The sequence below is a fragment of the Staurois parvus genome, unplaced genomic scaffold (genome assembly GCF_062004578.1).
Source record: "Staurois parvus isolate SC_StPar_1 unplaced genomic scaffold, SC_StPar_1.0 ptg001447l, whole genome shotgun sequence".
Lineage (NCBI taxonomy): Eukaryota > Metazoa > Chordata > Amphibia > Anura > Ranidae > Staurois > Staurois parvus.
In genome coordinates, this window is record NW_028319243.1 from 127,014 (window position 1) to 146,703 (window position 19,690).

At 42.3% G+C, this 19,690-nt stretch overlaps 2 protein-coding genes across 2 annotated transcripts in view; one reads left to right on the top strand and one right to left on the bottom strand.

Annotated features, from left to right (window-relative positions):
- Window positions 1-19,690, bottom strand: part of XPNPEP2 (X-prolyl aminopeptidase 2) — a 128,425-nt gene that overhangs the window by 50,373 nt on the left and 58,362 nt on the right. The window contains exons 10-12 of the mRNA XM_089662247.1: window positions 16,833-17,028; window positions 15,004-15,093; window positions 11,850-11,959 (exon numbers count right to left, since the gene is read on the bottom strand). Coding sequence (XP_089518373.1) covers window positions 11,850-11,959; window positions 15,004-15,093; window positions 16,833-17,028 — 396 coding nt within the window. The remainder of the gene's footprint in view (window positions 1-11,849; window positions 11,960-15,003; window positions 15,094-16,832; window positions 17,029-19,690) is intronic.
- Window positions 1,458-19,690, top strand: part of LOC149435928 (uncharacterized) — a 118,013-nt gene continuing 99,780 nt past the window's right edge. The window contains exon 1 of the mRNA XM_089662248.1: window positions 1,458-1,475. The gene's annotated coding sequence lies outside the window, so the exon portion shown is untranslated. The remainder of the gene's footprint in view (window positions 1,476-19,690) is intronic.

A 19,690-nucleotide genomic window follows, 5' to 3' on the forward strand; every position in this document is an offset into this window, starting at 1 on the left:
CTTTCAAATGTCAGTTTGTAAAATAATTGGTGCAACTTACGTAGTGTAAAGTACAGCAGTGAAGGTTCATCTCCATCTAGTAAGAAAAATATATATTCCTGCGCCAAAGCCCAAATAAATCACCCTTCTAAATTGCTGCTGTGCAAAAATTGTGAATACACAAACATTAAAATATATAAATAAACAGCGCAAAAATAGACCTAAAATTAATACTTAATAAATCACAAAATATAAATGTTCCATATCATTAAGTGCATATCTGTGTTAAAAAAATATTTTTTTCAAGAAAAAGACACTTTAAATAGTCCCTTGTGGTGAAAAATACGAACTCCAAATACTTTTTCTAATCTTCCACCTTTCACCCGTGTACACCAAAATCAAATGCACTCACCAGATTTTGGTGAGTGAAAAGCCTTTAGGATCTTATGGGAATCCTACACCCTCTTTCCATCAGCTCAGTGATAGCCTCTCCAAGAAAAATCCTCTTACAGGTCCACACCGTAGCTCCCAAGTTTGCTCCACCGTGTCATCAAAGAGAAAACTCACATAGTGTAATATTGCCAAAACGATCTTGTATAATAACAAACAGAATCCAGGCCACTCACATTTCAACAGCTTAAAAAAAAGGCATGTTTATTAAGCCCATGACATCCTGATGTTCACAACCAGCCAGCATACTCCAGGGTTCCCACACCAATGTAGCCAGATAGAGCAGAGAAACATCAAAGAGCCAACCTGAATCCCACAAAATGGCCGCTGGAACGCACCGCTCGGCGTGCGTTCCACTCACCGGAAGTGACGTCAGACGTAAGACGCATGAACCGGAAGTATGTCAACGCGTTTCGCCCCTCCCATAGGGCGTTCTCAAGACTCTCCATCTAGTGGCCAACGTGCACACTATTTACTTCAATGTCAGCCCACAAGAGCGTGCACGAGATACCTCCAGAAACCATTTTAAAAAATATGTTTCATATATCTTGTAATAAAAACACATTTCAACATACAGTGTGTATATATATATATATATATATATATATTTTAATTGAAATATATTGAATATGGCCAAAATTGTAGTATTTCAAATATGTGTCAATATATTTGGTAAGAAGATTTTTTAAAATATATTTCAAATATATTTTTCTTCCATATGGGTATCCTCGCTCCTGTGGTATAACTCTTCCACCCTGTAAATAAGTTCCACTCTGCTTGCCCAATCTATAACTCCTGAGCCTGCCAAAACCTAGGACTCAGTCCCTTTTTTGCATTAATCATATGAGGAATCACTGAATTCTTATATTGTTTCTCCGTGAGAACCGTATTCTGAAATAAGCACACCCAAGGGTCCCTCGGCACGCTAATCCCAGATATTTCCTGTATTTGTTTTATCATTTCCTCCCGATATTGCTGTATTTCTGGGCACTCACACCAGATATGTGTCATTGTACCTTCCAATCCACGTCCCCTCCAACATAGAGGTGAGTTTTCTATCCGTTGTTTATGGGCCACACTTGGTGTCACATACCACCTAGCTAAACATTTATAATTCATTTCCATTGTGTTCATATCCTCCGTACCGTGTATCAACTTAAATATTCTATTTTTTTTCTTTATCATTCAATTTTACTCCTAATTCCTTCTCTCGCTTTTCCAAGAACATTGGAGAGACAGCCCCAGACATAGCGGTGAGCAGGGGCGGACTGACCATTTGGAAACCCGGGCACTGCCCGAGGGCCCGGGGTCAGTAGGGGGCCCCATGAGATGCCCCTGGTACCTTTTTCATAGGCTTTTTTGAGTTTGGGCAAGGACATAGGGGCCCCATGATCCCCTATTGCCCGGGGGCCCCATGAGTTGTCAGTCCGCCCCTGGCGGTGAGGATCCTATGTCTTCTCTATATATCCGTATTAAAAAGTTGCTCGAATGGATTCATCTCTTCCTCTGTTCTTCGTGGCTTTGGGAGAGTTGTGACAAAATGTCTAAATTGAAAATATCTCCCACTTATCTGATACATAAAATATTTCCTTTTTATCTTTTAACTCCGTATTTGTGCTCAATTCCCCTTTATCCATAATATCTTTCAGACGTGCATTTCTATCTCTTATCCATTTACCTGCCACCATTTCCTGGGGGGGGAAATTCTGTTCCCCACAATGGTACTAACAGTGAGTTATATTCCCATCCTTCTTTTGTGTGAATTCTATCCCAAATCCTAAAAACATTACGTGTTAAAGTGCTTGTATAATTCGATCATTTTCAAAACTTTTGTGGAATCCAAAACTGTATCTCACTAAGTGTGCATTCCATCTTTACCCAGCTTTTTCCCTGTACTTTGGGTATCCCGCCCTCCCCCCTCGCTTTTACTGCATCTTATCTCTAACCTCCTTTTTTTTTTTCTTTCATCTCTTCTAACATTCTGCTAACTTTGTGAGTAGTACTGCTTAGACCTTGAAGAAGGGGACTTTCCCCGAAAGCTTGTCCTCAAAATTGTATGTTAGTGCAAATAAAAAAAGTATCACGGACAGTACTCAATTGTTTCTGTCCCTGTGCATTATAAATCCAGTCTGCTATTCGTGAGGGCAACACCGAGTTATAATACAGGCATTCCTCGGTTTACGAATTTAATGTGTTCTGCGGGACTTTTCGTATTGCGAAAAATTTGTAAACCGAAATACGGTTTCCCATAGGGATGCGTTGAAAACCAAGTAATCCATTCCGGAGGTCAGAAAAAAGTTAAAAAAAGTATTTTATCTGTTCAAAACTCTTTATATAGTGCACTTTAAAGGCATAAATACTGTACAGGGACATGATTAAAAATTAATTTGTAAATGCATTGAAAAACAATTAATCCGTTCCGAAGGTCAGAAAAAAGTTTTATCTGTTCAAAACTCTTTATTTTAAAGGCATAGTACTGTATAGGGGTATGATTAAGAAAAAATTTGTAAATACATTGAAAACCAATTAATCCATTCCGAAGGTCTGAAAAAAGTTAAAAAAAAAGTATTTTATCTGTTCAAAACTCTTTATAAAGTGCACTTTAAAGGCATAAATACTGTACAGGGACATGTTTTTAAAAAATTGTAAATGCATTGAAAACCAATTAATCCATTCGTATTGCAAAAAAAATTTGTAAATCGAGTCATTATTTTCAATGGATTTACATTTTTAAACTGAAAATTACGTTACCCGAGGCGTTCGTAAACCGAGGTACTCCTGTATCTTTTAAAATCTGATAGGTTCAAACCCCGTTAATTTTACCCCTGCACAAATACTCTTGGTCTTTTATTTGCCCAGATATATTTTAATATCATCTTTTTTATTATCTCAAAAAATGACCTTGGTAGATATATTGGGAGCATTTGAAATTTATACAATATCTATTATTATTATTATCATTTTTTCTGAATTTATACGGTCAATCCATGAGATTGCTCCGATTTTTAATTTACCCGATAAATATTTCTATCGTCGGGGGTTAATTTTACACCTAGGCAACTCATTTCCTTCTCCTTCCATATGAAAGGGAAAGCTTCCTATAGGAGCTGTTTTTCTATTTTTGAGACATTAATCTTTAGTATTTCTGACTTAGCAGGGATGATTTTTAAATCTGACAAATCTCCGTAGTATTTTAAACTTTTAATTAAATTGGGTAAAGTTACTCTAGGATTCACCATGTAAAACAGCATATCGTCTGCATACGCCACTACTTTATGCTCTACATCCCCTATCTCAATTCCCTTTACATCTGCATTTCATTGGACAGTCGCCAATAACGGTTCCAATGATATCACGTAGAGTAATGGAGAGAGTGGGCATCTTTGTCTATTCCATTATGCCTTTTGAAAAATTGTGATAGCATGCCGTTTACCTTGACTGCCGCAGCTGGGGAACTATATAACTCTTTAATCCATTGCATCATCCTAGGTCCAATACCCAAGACTTTCAATGTATCGAACATAAATCCCCAATTTACCCTGACGAAAGCTTTCTCAGCATGATAGAACAATCGCTGATTGATTTTCTTTCCTACTTTATTGCAAAAGCATTAATGTTCTCAAGCCATTATCTTTACCTTCTCTCCCCGGGACAAAACCCACCTGATCTGTATGGATCCATTCTGGCATCAGCTCCTTCATTCTATTTGCTAATACTTTTGCATCAATATTTAGTAACGATGTGGACGTGTGGACCTGTAGCTAGCACAATTGGGACAGGTCTTTCCCTTCTTTCGGCAAGATTGTAATGTATGCCTGTAATGACTCCTCCCTTATTTCCAATCCTTCACCCAGGGCGTTCATGTATACACACATCTTAGGTACAAGTAATTCCTTAAATTTTCTATAATATTTCAATTTATATCCATCTGGTCCGGGGCTCTTTCCTGTTGCTGTTTCTTTAAGGGCTACATATATTTCTTCCTGCGTAATGGGTTTATCCAGGGCAGCTAATTTCTCTTCTGCTAATCTAGGCAATCCTGCCTCTTTTAGATATACCTGTATTTTACTCTTCCTTTCTTCAACCCGCTCCTTCGATTCTTTTGATTTAATTTCATATAAATTACTATAATACCGTTGGAACACTTTAGTGATATCAGTGATTAAATACACCATTTTTCCATTTCTATCTATGATTTTTTTCAATATAATTTTTTGATTTCTTTTCCCTCAATTTTCTCATCAAATATTTTCCTGGTTTATTCCCCCACCGATATCGCTCTTTGGCCACCATGTTAAACATTCCATCAGATCTTTTAGCTCTTCCCTTTTTTGGGTTATATTTCTGTCTGAGCCTTGTGCAGTTGTTCTAAGTCATATAATTCCTTAATTAAATCGTTCTTTTCCTGTCCCCATTCTCTCTTTTTTTTTGCCTCCTTTGAAATCACAATTTTCCTGATGTAGATCTTATGCACCTCCCAGATAGTTACAGAAGCCTCATCTGTCTCCTTAAACATAAAATATTCTTCCAACTCCCCTTTTAATCTTTTTTCAGTCTCCTCATCTTGTATAAGATCCTCATTTTATCTCCATATTACCTCCCTCCCTTTCTCTAACCCATTTTAATCTTGTTATAACTGGTGCATGATTTGATATTGTCATTACTTCGATTTTAGATTTTACCAAAGACTCAGAGGGGTTTATTTACTAAAGCTGGAGAGTCCAAAATCAGACTCACTTCTGCATAGAAACCAATCAGCTTCCAGGTTTCATTGCCAAAGCTTCATTGAACAAGCTGAGGTTAGAAGCTGATTGGTTTCTATGCAGAAGGGAGTCTGATTTTGGACTCTCCAGCTTTAGTAAATAAACCCCAGAGAGTCTATGATCTATCATTATGTAATCCAGTCTTGAATACACCCTATGTACCGGAGAGAAAAAGGTATAATCTCTATCTCTTGGATGTTTTATTCTCCATGAGTCCATCAATTGGCATTAGTGTTCCATTTTCTTTACCCTCTTCAAATTTTCCCTTCCTTCTCTCCGTGAGCATGATGAGGCATCCATCAAAGTATCCATACAGAGATTCAAGTCTCCGGCTACTATCAGGTGGCCCTTCTTAAAATGTAATACTTTTCTTAACAAATTTTCCAAGTAAATCATTGAGTTCTTATTTGGAAAATATATATTTGCTAATGTGCATTGTATTCCCTGTAATTTCCCTTCCAGCCCTTTTGGGTCCATTAACCTATCTTCCATGGTGAATCTTATATTTTTTGATAACCAATTGCCACCCCTTTTGCATGTTTGGTGAATCCGCATAGTACCACACTGGGTAGTGTTTAAAATATAATTTGACATTTGTATCCTGTGATATATATGTCTCTTGTAAAAACACTACATCAGTGGCGTACCGATGGATCTCTCTTAACACCTTGTGCCTTTCAGACGGGGTATTCAAACCTTTCACATTATAAGTCATGGAATTACAAACAATCATATCTACTGTTTACTTTCTCCTCCTTCTTCATATCCAATTAAAAGGAAGTAGGTGTAAACCTTCTGGAACAGGAGACTTTCTCCAAGGTTACCCTTCCTCCCTCCCTCCCCAATCCTCACCCCCCCCTCCCATGCCCCCTGCCCCCCTTCCTCCCCCCCATCCACACCAAAACTCCTAAGGCCCATATCCAGCCCTGGAACCGGATGTACAAAGATTCCTAATAATGATGCTCCTCAAGGGTGGTTCTCAGAGCATGTACACTTAACAGGGCCCCCTTCTCTTTCCCTAAGTCTATCCCTATTACTCCTCCCTATCCCTGCCATTATTCCAAAGTTATACCTACTACTACTTTTTCTCCTGACATGCCCTACCCACCACACCTGCCCAGGGGCGCACTGACCATTTGGAAACTCGGGCACTGCAAGAGGGCCCGGGGTCAGTAGGGGGCCCCATGAGATGCCCCTGGTACCTTTTTCATAGGCTTTTTTGAGTTTGGGTAAGGACACAGGGGCCCCGTGATCCCCTATTGCCCGGGGGCTCCATGAGTTGTCAGTCCGCCCCTGCACCCGCCCATTATCCCTCCGCCCACTCTCCATCCCACTTGTTTATCTCTGGGAGCTGCTTATCTCATTCTCCTATTTTTGGAAACGTATTGCCATTTCTCTTGCTCTAACTCTGCACTCTCCCTTGTCTCTTCTGACCATTCCGGTATGTCCAGTATCCGTAGATGTAATCTTTCACAAAAGTTCCGGTAATCCTCTGGAAATCTCAGCTTCACTGAATGTCCATCTTTCCAGCCGACCAGACATGATGGAAACCTCCAATTATATTGGATATTTTTATTACGCATTTGTTCCAAAAAAGGTTTCAATGTTCTCCTCCTTGCCAATGTCGCTGGTGCTAAATCTGCAAATATTTATATATTTGATTCTCCATGTTTTATTGCAGAAATCCCTCTGATCTTCTTCCAGTTTTTATCTGTGTCCTCATACTCATGAAGGCGAACTACCACATCTCTAGGAGTTTCTGATGCATTCTTGTGGTCTTCTAATCATATATACTCTGTCTATCTTCAATTGGTCTGCCTCCGGTCTACATATCAGGGGTTTAATACTTTTCTTATTTCATCTGCCAGATCTTCCCCATTAGAGACCTCTGGTAGGCCACGGATTCTCAAATTATTCCTCTTCTCTCTGTTCTCTCGATCTTCCATCCTATATAATAACTTCCTTTTCGACTTTCTTCTATCAGCTCTTCCAGTTTAACAATTACTTGTGCATGTTTTTCTATTTTTTCTTCAGTTTCCTCTACTCGTGTGAGAATCTGTCCCAAATCATTATGTAGTTCCGTCAGTTAATTTTTTATAGAGTATTCCAATTTCGCTCACATTTCGGCAGTTTCCGTTTTCGTAGGCATTTGCGCGTCTACTCCTTGTTCTATATTTTCCACTTCCACTTCACTTTCCATATTCAGAGATTCTTTAGTCTGATTCAAACTCATCATTCCTGATGCCCTCCTGGACTGATCTCCTTTATGAATTCCCCAGTCATATCCTCCTTTTGCTCCTTGTTGTCTTTCTGGAGTTACACCCTCTGGGCTTTTCTCCTGTAGGAGCATGTATTTTTTAATAGTGCTTGTACTTATTTGGGGTGTTTTTGTTCCCCACCTTTCACCGATCTATTCTTCATTATGACAAATTTTGAGTTGCTTAATTTACCACTCAAGGAAATGAACTGTTTCCGCCGACACTGAGAATTAGACTTTATACTTCACGGCTCGGCACTATGCCTTCCTCTTCTCCTTTCTCACTGGCTCCACTGGGTGACTCCTAGTTTTTATCACCTCTCTCATTAACCACCATACACAGTTTCAATTTAAGTCCACCAAAACTTTCCCCAGGGGGGGGGGGTTTAGAGATGTGAAGTCAACAAAATGCCATACATTATAAGAAAAGATAACACAGTCTATTAAGATTCACCACTGCTTCTGTCACTCACCCCCTCCGACAGTCTCCTTACGGAGGATTAGCTTGCAGACTTCAGCTGGTAATCCCTTTATCGACTCTTGTGTTAGGGTGGCTGCACCTGTAGAGGGGTCACCCTCCTTTGGCTGTCGCTGCTCTGCGCCGGCTCTTCTCTTCCTCTCCCGTGTCAGTGTCTCAGCTGGTTCGTCTGAGTATACCACCGCCCAGGGAGGGGCTGACAACTCATGGGGAACCCGGGCAATAAGAGATCATGGGGCCCCTGTGTCCTTACTCACACTCAAACCACACCCAAAATAGCCTATGAAAGGTACCAGGGGCATCTCATGGGACCCCCTACTGACCCTGGGCCTTCAGGGAGTGCCCGAGTGCCCAAATGGTCAGTCCAACCCTGCTGCTGCCTGCACATGAGCGCTCCTCCAACCAGCGTGTGCTCGCTCTCCCTAGCAGGGATACTCCTCAGCTACCTCTGGCTCCTCCCTCCCAAGGAGTCACTGCCGAACCCCAGGGGCAGGTAAGGTGGGTGAGCGGATAAGGTGAGTGGGCGAGCGGGGCAGGGGGGTGTTGCTATCGCTCAAACCACGCTCGCTTAGCTCTGCGCCCTTACTTTCTTCAGCGGGGATCAGGAGCACCTAGCCTGTGCGTCCTGTCAGCACCATGCTCCGGGCTTGGGCCTGGTATGTCCTGAGCTAAAAGAGGAAAGGATGCGTGGAGAGTAAACTGAGCTTGAGGGGTGGGATTGGAAAGAAGCTGACCACCAGTCACCAGAGGAACCCAGTTCAGATGACGTAGAGGTAAGTATTTTAATACTTTCAGTATGTTAGGGAAAGTTTGCAAGATGTTTTTGCTGAACATGCCTGGCTTTATATTAGGTTGAATTGTGAAGGGAGCTAAGAAGCAGATATACAAATATATATATTTTTTTCATTTTTATGAAATCCCACTGCTTTGCTTTTCATGTTAAGACCAATGCTTGGTGCAGCTTGAATATTTCCTCCTATTCAGATGTGCTGTACTTTAGATTTTCTGGGGGATAATTTAATTTGAAGACAGCATACATTTGTCTTGATGAATGAAATGTATTGCAGAAATTTGCTGATACTCTGTTTATATTTGCGGTATTTGCATTATGCTGGGGGTTATCATTGCTGTTGGGTATTATTGTTAGAGTTTATTATTGGGGGAGGGGAGGGTTAACCATTGATGGCCCTGACACTTGCTGGAGGCTTTTTTTTTATTGCTGGGGTTATTGGTGCTGGGGGTTATTGTTGTTAGGTATAATTGCTGAGGTCTATTGCTGCTGGTGGTTATTACTGTCCCTGACACTTGCTGGGGGTTATTATAGCTAAGGGCTATTGTTGCTGAGGGTTAATATAGTTTAGGGTTATTGTTGCAGGGGGTTATTGCTGCAGGTTATTTTTGCTGGTGGTAATTGCTGACGCTAATACTTGCTGGGGTTATCATTGCTGTCATGACACTTGCTGGGGTTTATCACTACTGCCCCCGATACTTGCTGGAGGTTTTCATTGATACCCCACACACTTGCTGGGGGTATTATTGCTAAGGGGTATTGTTGCTGGGGGTTATTGATGGTCCTGACTCATGCTGGCCTTGACACTTTTTGGAGGTTGTTATTATTGCTGAAGGTTATGGTTGCTGATGTTATTTGCTTGTGGGTATAATTGCAAAGGGGCATGATTATTGCTGGAAGTGATTGCTGGTACTTCAATTTGCTGAGGGTTCTTGCTAGCCTGGACACAAGCTGAGGGTTATCATTGGTGGAGCTGACACTTACTGGGGGTATTATTACTGGTGGTTCATTTTTCTGGTGGTTGTTGCTGGGGGTTATCCTTGATGGCCCTGACACTTGCTGGTGCTTATTGCTGACCCTGACAAATGCTCAGTGTTAGAGGGTTATTATTGCTGTCACTGGCATCAAGAATGGAGTTTATTTTACTCACACAATCTCTTCAGTATACCCCCAGGCCCTATTTTTTTCTTAACGATGGCAATGCAAAGGGGAAAAGGTGGCACACACACACAACAAGCCATACAACTTGAAGCAACATCAATTTTTTTTGCCAGGCCCACAAGTGCACTTCATTTTTCTTTTTAATCCCTTAAAGGCACATGGCAGGCTGCCTACATAGTGCACTCTATTTTGATTCTCACCCCCTTAAAGGTGTTGCTCCTAACTCTTCAAATGTTGGCAACTCTCATTTATTTTTATGGTCACTGACACCAATTACAGAACTGATTTTTGCACTTGCTGACCGGCATTATAATGGACACCCAAGGGCGGACTGACCATTTGGAAACTCGGGCACTGCCCGAGGGCCCGGGGTCAGTAGGGGGCCCCATGAGATGCCCCTGGTAAATTTTTCATAGGCTTTTTTGAGTTTGGGTAAGGACACAGGGGCCCCATGATCCCCTATTGCCCGGGGGCCCCATGAGTTGTCAGTCCACCCCTGTGGACACCATTACATGGTTTGTGGAGTTGTTTTGCACAGAGAAGCCCCGATCCTCCTCTTCTCGGTTCCCGGCCGGTGCTCCTAGCTCCTCCTTCCTGCCGAGTGCCCCCAGAGCAAGCAGCTTGCTATAGCGGCAACCGAGCAGGCTTTCTCCAGAGCCATTGCTCTTGGTGAAAATTCACGCGCAGAGCGCTGCTTTTCCCCACACCCTGGCTCTCTTATCATTGGCACGCTGGCTGTGTTTGGCAGTAGCGGAGGCCGATGGCTCTTGTTACTATCTCAGCCAGTGAGGAGGGAGAGACCCAGGGGAATCGATCCTCTCTTGCACATCACTGGATTGAGAGGGGGATCAGGTGTGTATTGGGGGGGGTTGGCCCTGCACACGGAAAGTGTTTTTACTTTCATGCATAGAATAATGAATCCTTGAACCTTAATAACCACTTTAATGAAAGTGTAGTTGTGCATTAAAGATCTAATTTATAGTGACACTGTAATCGCTGGAGAAAAAGAAATAGGAAATCAAAGCCAAAATCAATCAATGAAATAATGACCTATCATACTTTAACACGGAGTATCTGTCAGGGTCAGCAATAAGCACCAGCAAGTGTCTGAGCCAGTAAATATAGCCTTCAGCAATAACCACCAAAAATATTAATCACCAGTAATAGTAACCACCAGCAAGTGTCAGGGCCACCAATGATAACCCCCAGCAAGTGTCAGGGCCACCAATGATAACCCCCAGCAAGTGTCAGGTCCACCAATGATAACCCCCAGCAAGTGTCAGGGCCACCAATGATAACCCTCAGCAAGTGTCAGGGCCACCAATGATAACCCCCAGCAAGTGTCAGGGCCACCATTGATAACCCCCAGCAAGTGTCAGGGTCACCAATGATAACCCTCAGCAAGTGTCAGGGCCACCAATGATAACCCCCAGCAAGTGTCAGGGCCACCAATGATAACCCCCAGCAAGTGTCAGTGCCACCAATGATAACCCTTAGCAGGTGTCAGGGTTACCAGTGATAACCCCCAGCAAGTGTCAGGGCCACCAATGATAACCCTCAGCAAGTGTCAGGGCCACCAATGATAACCCCCAGCAAGTGTCAGGGCCACCAATGATAACCCTCAGCAAGTGTCAGGGCCACCAATGATAACCCCCAGCAAGTGTCAGGGCCACCAATGATAACCCTCAGCAAGTGTCAGGGTGGGGGGGTCACAGTGTCATTAAATGATTGGAGGTATAGTTTTCCTGAGTTGTGAGAGTCATCATTCAAAGGCCATGGCTGTGCTGTAGGTCTTATTGGTCTAGTATGGGAACTACTGGTGTTAGCGATCATTTTTATTTAACGAAACTCTAGTTGTGCTTTGAGGATCTCATTTACAGTCCCATTGTGATCATTGGAGAAAGATTTAGGATATCAAAGCCAAAAAAAACCAATGAAAGTGTGAGCTATCAAAAGATTAAACACACTTACGCTCGTAGTCCATCTACATATTGTGCGCCGCTCAATTCAGACACTGTATTGGTAGGGATGTTCTTTTCCAACCACACCAAATACTCAATGACTGCCACGGCATCTCGGATCTATGACACAAAAAAGAATGTTACCAATTTCCATGGGAAAAAAAAACCCCATGGGGATTAAATATGTAGAGCAACCCCGAAAGGAGCTGGTTGGTAATTTGGGTTCTCTGTTCTGCACTGACACTGTACTAATGGCACTGGGTAGGCAGGGGTTAACATGTGGGGTGATCAAAGGGTTAACTGTGTGCTGTGTGCATTTTACTAGGGGGCGTTATGTTGGTGCTTCACTGTAATCACACTGCTTTGGATGGCTGTCCTGTGCACAGCCATCCAAAGCAGTGTGCATGAGCTGACAGGGAAGAGAACTGTTCGTAAACTAAACAGTTCTCCTCCCTGTTGGAGATCCTCAGAAATCACGGAAGATCCTCAGAAATGCAAAATCACGTGTATATATACATGAGATTGCGCACCCGTGTCGCCCTGTAGCAGTATTTCTGCTATAATACTATAACTAGCCCTAAGTGCACTCTAGAAGAATGGCTAGAATATGGTTCAACAATCTATGTGTAGCAGCTGTAAAGGGGCAGTCTTTAGTCCTATCTCTTCGGTTGGCTAGCATTGGGGCCCATTTGTACCGTTGGTGCACATGAGAACAGTCCCAGTCAAGTCTATAGGCAACAATAAGGTTACTAGATGGCTGTATGGTCAGTTCCTAAAGGGCTTAATCTCTCTAGCAGCAGATAGTAAATCCTCACAGCAGCAGCTCACCAGTCCCAGCAATATTACAGCTCACCCTCCGGTCACACACAGTGATTAGTCCACTTTCTGCTCTGTTCCCAGGTGACTCTAGCTGTCAACACCCCAAAACTCAGCACTCCAGATCCCATTTAGGCCATCAATATGCAGCAGTGATGGTGCACACTGGACAACAATGTGCACTCTACGGTCTCCCTCATGAACAGCTGGAGGGCCACAGGATGAGCACCTATGCACTACAGCCTGAGAAAGTGCAGCCCTTTCCCTTTCCCCTCCTCCTGGCAATCTCTCTCTGGGAAATGGAGTTCAAAGCTTTTATTCACAGTAGAATCTCTCCTCTGGACTACAGTTCCCACAGTGCAGTGCTGCCTGACTCAGTCTATTGAACTCTTCCTGCTCAGCAGCTCCCTCCTCTGGCTGATATGGCTGTTAACTAGTTCAGCAGCACAAGGTAGCAGCTGCAGCCAGTGTTTCTCCCATTCTAGATTCTTAGCCAAGCACCTCACTACATTTGTTTTATGTAAAAGAATTTTATAGCTCCAGGAATAGCAATCTCCCTTCATCTCCAAACACCAGCCTGGTACTAACAAGAACCAGGTATCCCTCTAGCAAGTCATAGTACCTGTAAAGTACCTTTGCCCGATCCTTTGCTTAAATAAGAAAAGACAAGAGCTTTTTTTCAGCGGGAACGCAGGGGAACACAGTTCCGGCACCTCCAGCACTGGATGTATGTAATGGCAAGGGGTGCTGGGGTGTGCTGGAGAGTTCATTGATGCTGGCTGCTGTGGGATCTATTGTTGGTGGAGAAGCTCTATTTTTGCAGAGGGGGTCTATTGCTGCTGGGGAAGTCTATTGTTGCTGGTGGGGGATCTATTGTTGGTGGAGATGCTCTATTTTTGCGGAGGAGGTCTATTGCTGCTGGGGAGGTCTATTGATGCTGGTGGGGGATCTATTGTTGGTGGAGAAGCTCTATTGCTGCTGGGGAGGTCTATTGTTGCTGGTGGGGGATCTATTGTTGCTGGGATGGGTCTTATGTTGCTGGGTGGCCAATTGTTGCTGGGAGGGATCTATTGTGGCTGGAGGGGTATTTTTTGTGAGGGGGTCCATTGTTGATGGCAAGGTCTACTGTTGCTCGGGGGATCTATTGTTCTTTGTTGCAGGGGATCTGTTTTACTGCTTTTCTTGTTATCATGACCAAAATGATACCTGGGTCTCAATTCTATAAAAGGGGCAGTACCGGGAGGTGGGTAGGGGGGTTGGACCAAGGAACGGTGCTCGGAGGTGGGTAATTATTTTACAAACTGACATTTGAAAGAAGACGCGCTTTTTGGAGACAAATTGTAATGTGAACCTGATGTCTAAGGTAGCTTAGAATAGAGTGTTGTACCACCCACATGGAAAAAGATATATTTGAAATACATTTTAAAAATATTCTTCCCAAATATACTGCCATATTTTTTGAATTGCTACAATTTTGGCCATATTCAATATATTTATATATATATACACATACATACATATACACACACATATATACATACACATACATACTGCATGTTGAAATGTGTTGTTATTACAAAATATATGAAAAATATTTTTGAAATACATTTCAAATTTACTGCGTGTCTTTAAAAATACAAATCTACATTTTTGGAATGCATTTACAAATATATGTAAAAATATATGTTAAAGTGACTTTTTTATATGTTAAAAAAAATCTGAAGAATATATTAAAAAAAAATATATATTTTTTTTTTAAATATTTTTTTTAACTATATTCTTCAGATTTTTTTTTTAACATATAAAAAAAGTCATTTTAACATATATTTGTAAAAGCATTCCAACATTCCAAAAATGTAGATTTGTATTTTTAAAGACATACAGTATATTTGAAATGTATTTAAAAATATATTTTTCTTATATTTTGTAAGAAAAACGCATTTCAACAGTGTGTATGTGTCATTTCAAATATATTTTTCTTCCACATGGGACTATATTGGAACTAACACATAAATCAGCAAAGTCAGCAATAAACAGTGCATATAAGCATTGACTGCAATGTGAATAATCATCCTATAACTAGTCTAGAGTGCACTCTAGGAGGATGGCTAGGATATGGAGCAATGTCCCCTGAGAGGTACCACTTAGAAAGAGAACCTTCACCTATTGCTCATGCTAACAGCTATAAAGGGGCAGTCTTTAGTCCTAACTCTTCAGCCGGCTAGGGTTGAGGCCCGGTTGTACTCGGTGGATGGGTTCAGTTGGTCCTGTGGTTTCTCACTGAAGGTCACTTCATAGTTTTATTATTACTGGTCATAAACTTAATACAAAACGAAAAGTTTACTCACGTGACAAGTCCTCAGTAACTGCTGCTCCTTCTCATTTTTCACAGATTTTGTCATCATGATTGGGGAGTAGCTCTCAGATAGAAGCTTATTCTGCAGATAATTCAGAAAAAGAATGAAGTAATAAAATAAAATGTTAGGAAATTCCTAGGTGGCCACCAATTCTTCAAGGCATGTTAGGCTTTGCTTAGAAAAAAAAAAACAATACAAATATACTTTTTATTTATTTAAAGGTACATCTGCCTATTCTTTGACTTGCATGGTTTCTCCCCCCCTCCCCCTTCATCAACAGGCTAATGAAATTCCTAAATGAAACCTTTCTGTTTTGGTGCCACTCCAAGCTATGGATGGAAGGAAAAAGATCACCCCACCAGCAAGTGAGAAGAGGGGATCATGAGTCTGAGTGTCAGCCAATACAAGTGAAGGGATGGAAACTGCTCAACCTGAACTTTAATGGCCCCCAGTCTTAGTCCGTAGGGTTCAATATTGAGTTGGCCCCGCCCTTTGCAGCTATAACAGCTTCAACACTTCTGGGAAGGCCGTCCACAAGGTTTAGGAGGGTGTCTATGGGAAGGTTGGACCATTCTTCCAGAAGCACATTTGTCTCCGCTCTAATTCATCCCAAAGGTGTTCTATGGGATTGGGGTCAGGACTCTGTGCAGGACAGTCAAGTTCCTCCACCCCAAACTGGCTCCTCCATGTCTTTATGGACCTTGCTTTGTGCACTGGTGCGCAGTCATGTTGGAACAGGAAGGGGCCATCCCCAAACTCCTCCCACAAAGTTGGGAGCATGAAATTGTCCAAAATGTCTTGGTATGCTGATGCCTTAAGAGTTCCCTTCACTGGAACTAGGGGGCCAAGCCCAACCCCTGAAAAACAACCCCACACCATAGTCCCCCCTCCACCAAACTTTACACTTGGCACAATGCAGTCAGGCAAGTACCGTTCTCTTGGTAACCGCCAAACCCAGACACGTCAATCGGATTGCCAGACAGAGAAGCATGATCAGTCACTCAAGAGCACACGTCTCCACTGCTCTAGAGTCCAGTGGTGGCGTGCTTTACACCATCCGACGCTTTGCATTGCACTTGGTGATGTAAGGCTTGGATGCAGCTGCTCGGCCATGGAAACCCATTCCATGAAGCTCTCTACGTACTGTTGTTGGGCTCATCTGAAGGCCACACCAAGTTTTGAGGTCTTTAGCTATTGACTCTGCAGACAGTTGGCGACTTCTGCGCACTGTGCGCGTCAGCATGCGCTGACCCCGCCCTGTCATGTGACGTGGCCTACCACTTGGTGGCTGAGTTGCTGTTGTTCCCAGTTGCTTCCACTTTGTTATAATCCCACTAACAGTTGAGCGTGGAATATTTAGTAGCCAGGAAATGTCACGGATGGACTTATTGCACAGGTGGCCACCTATCACGGGACCACGCTTGGAGTCACTGAGCTCCTGAGAGCGACCCATTCTTTCACCAATGTTTGTAGAAGCCGTCTGCATGCCTAGGGGCTTGTATACACCTGTGTCCATGGAGGGGATTGGAACACCTGAATCACATGATTTGGAGGGCGGGCCCAATACTTCTGGCAATATAGTGTGTGTGTATGTATATATATATGTATCTTATATCTTGTATATGTATATGTGTTATGTTAAGCCATTTTAGATCCATATCAGAAATGTACAGGTTTCTCTGGTACATGGGGGGTGTACAGGGGTGAGAGCTGACCTGGGTAAAATATTCTTCAAATCTTGCCTGTGACTCATACCATTGAACAGGCCGGGGGGGCACAAGCCAGCATACTATGTCACCCATCACCGCTGATTATTTTACCTTGGGTATAATTTCATACACTCCATAATTGGTGTACTGAGATCCAATCCAGACTTTCACATCCCCCTTCACATAATCCATGAGGGTCTCCCGGACTTTTTCATACTCAATGATCTCGACGCACATGGGCCCAGGACAGTTGTTTCTCAGATAATTTCGGACAGCATCTGTGGTACGGCTGACATTGACAAACAACCTGCACAGAGAGGGAGAGGGGGACAGAGGGATCATTTATATAAAAGTCTGTGCTTACTACATGAAATTGTATCTAGATTACCAGTCCCCAGATGAGGTGGCTGCAATCATTTTCTGATTTCAGGTTTTTTTCTTTATTTTCACCAGGTGATCTTGCCAGGAATATACTTTCTGCCTCGGAATGACAATTCTTACTCAATGGTGAAGCAGCGTTGTCACCCTAGAATAGGTCTACAGAACACCTCCCCCACTCCTCATCTCCATATCATGGGGGGAGGAAGTGCTCTGTGGGTCATGGAGGTGACCTGGGCAGGAATGATATAACTCTTTGGAATTCCAGTACAACAGAGGCACCATGTTGCCCATTACAGAAAGTTATCAGATCGCATGATTACTGGCAGGATCAATACATATTTGTTGATTTGTACTTATTGAACAGCTATGCCAAAACAGTTTCAATGTAAATTTAACAGACCAATAAGGAAGAAAATAAGAGAGATCAATTGTTATCTCCTAAGAAAAACATTTCTACAGTTTCAGTGGAACTTCCAAGTCTGTACAGTGCTGTGAAAAAGTATTTGCCCCTGGTTTTTAAATTTTCTTTCGCATTTGTCAAACTTAAATGATTCAGATCATCAAACACATCTTAACTACATGCCGCCCAGCCACTGTACATATACGGCGGCAGGGCGACACTCGCAGGCAAAACCATGTTTTAAAACGCGTGTTTTGTAAACAAATAGGGGGCGCGCCGCCACCCTATTTGTCCCGCGGATCACCACCGCAGATGTCAGTCGCCGGGTCACAGCCGCTCCTTAGCGGCTATGTCCCGGCGATCGGCGGCAAACAGTGACAGACAGCACAGCTGCAGTAGCTGTGCTGTCTGTCACTTCCCTGTCAGCTCGAGGATGAGCTGATCGAGAAAGAACAGTTTCTCTTTCTCGATCAGCGGTGTCCCGCCCAGTACACACCCCGCCCCCTAGTAAAACACTCTCCTCACTCCTATAACCCTTCCCTACAAAATAGTTAACCCCTTCCTCCCCATTGCCATTAGTACAGTGTCAGTTTTTTTTTTTGCACTGATCTCTGTATTAGTGTTTTTGGGGATGTCAGTGACCCCAAGTCAGTACCCCCCAATGTCAGAATGTCCGCCGCAGTCCCGCCATAAGTCGCTGCCATAAGTCCCTGATCGCCGCCATAATTCGCTGATCGCCGCCATAATTAGTATAAAAAAACCCTTAAAATCCCAGTATCTTTCCCGCCATTTGTAAACGCTATAACTTTCACGTAAACCAATTATTTTACACGTATTGGAGTTTTTTTTAGCAAAGACATGTCGCAGAATGCATTTTGGCAGAAATTTATGACTAAATTTGCTTTTTGCTTTTTTTAAACTAGCGCTGTATAGCAGAAAAATGGTGTAAATTGCAGTATCTATACCATAGTTTGTAGACGCTATAACTTCCACACAAAGCAATCAATATACACTTATTGGGATTCTTTTTACCAAAAACATGGAGCAGAATACATTTTGGCCTAAATTTATGACCAACTTTGAGTTTACTATATATTTTTTATAGCTGAAAATAAAAAACATTGTTTTTCTTCAAAATTTTTGGCATTTTTTTGTTTATAGCGTGAAAAATAAAAAGCGCACAGGTGATCAAATTACACCGAAAGAAAGCTCTATTTGTGTGAAAAAAAGGACGTAAATTTCGTTTGGGTGCAGCATTGCATGACCGCGCAATTATCAGTTGAATTAGTGCAGCGCCGAGTAGCAAAAAGAGGCGTGGTCATTAAGGGGGGTAAATCCTCTGGAGCTCAAGTGGTTAATATTACACAACGAGTAAATACAAAACGCATTCTTTAAAAATGATGTTTTCATTTATTAAAAGGAAAAAAGCCTGGCAATATGTGAAAAAGAAATTGACCCCCCCCCCTTCATAAATCAGGAATGAACTGTAAATTACCACATTTTCACATTTGTTTGGAACGCCGAGTTAAATTTCACTTGCCACACCCAGGCCTGATTACTGCCAGACCTGCTGAATCAACAAATCACTTAAATAGAAGCTGTCTGACAAAGTGAAGCATGCTAAAAGATCTCAAAAAGCAACACATCGTGCCACGATGTGAAGAAATTCAAGAACAGATAAGAAACAAAGTAATTGACATGTACGACAGTCTGAAAATGGTTAAAAAAAAAACAATTCTAAGGCTTTAGGACTCCAGCAAACCACATTGAGGGTCATTAACCACAAATGGAGAAAACTTGGAACAGTGGTGAACCTTCCCAGGAGTGGCTGGTCTACCAAAATTTCTTCAAGAGCAGAACGGCGACTCATCCAGGAGGTCATGAAGAAACAACAGAACAACATCTAAAGAACTGCAGGCCTCACTTGCCTCAACTAAGGTTAGTGTTCATGATTCAACAATAAGAAAGAGACCGGGCAAAAATGGCCGCCATGGGAGAGTTCCAAGGTGAAAGCCAATGCTGACCAAAAAGAACACAAAGGCTCATCTCACACATTTTCCAAAAATATTGATTATCTCCAAAACTTTTAAGAAAATATTCTGTGGACTGATGAGACAAAAGTTGAACTTTTGAGATGGTGTGCGTCCCGTTACATCTGGCATAAAACTAACATAAAAAGAACATCATA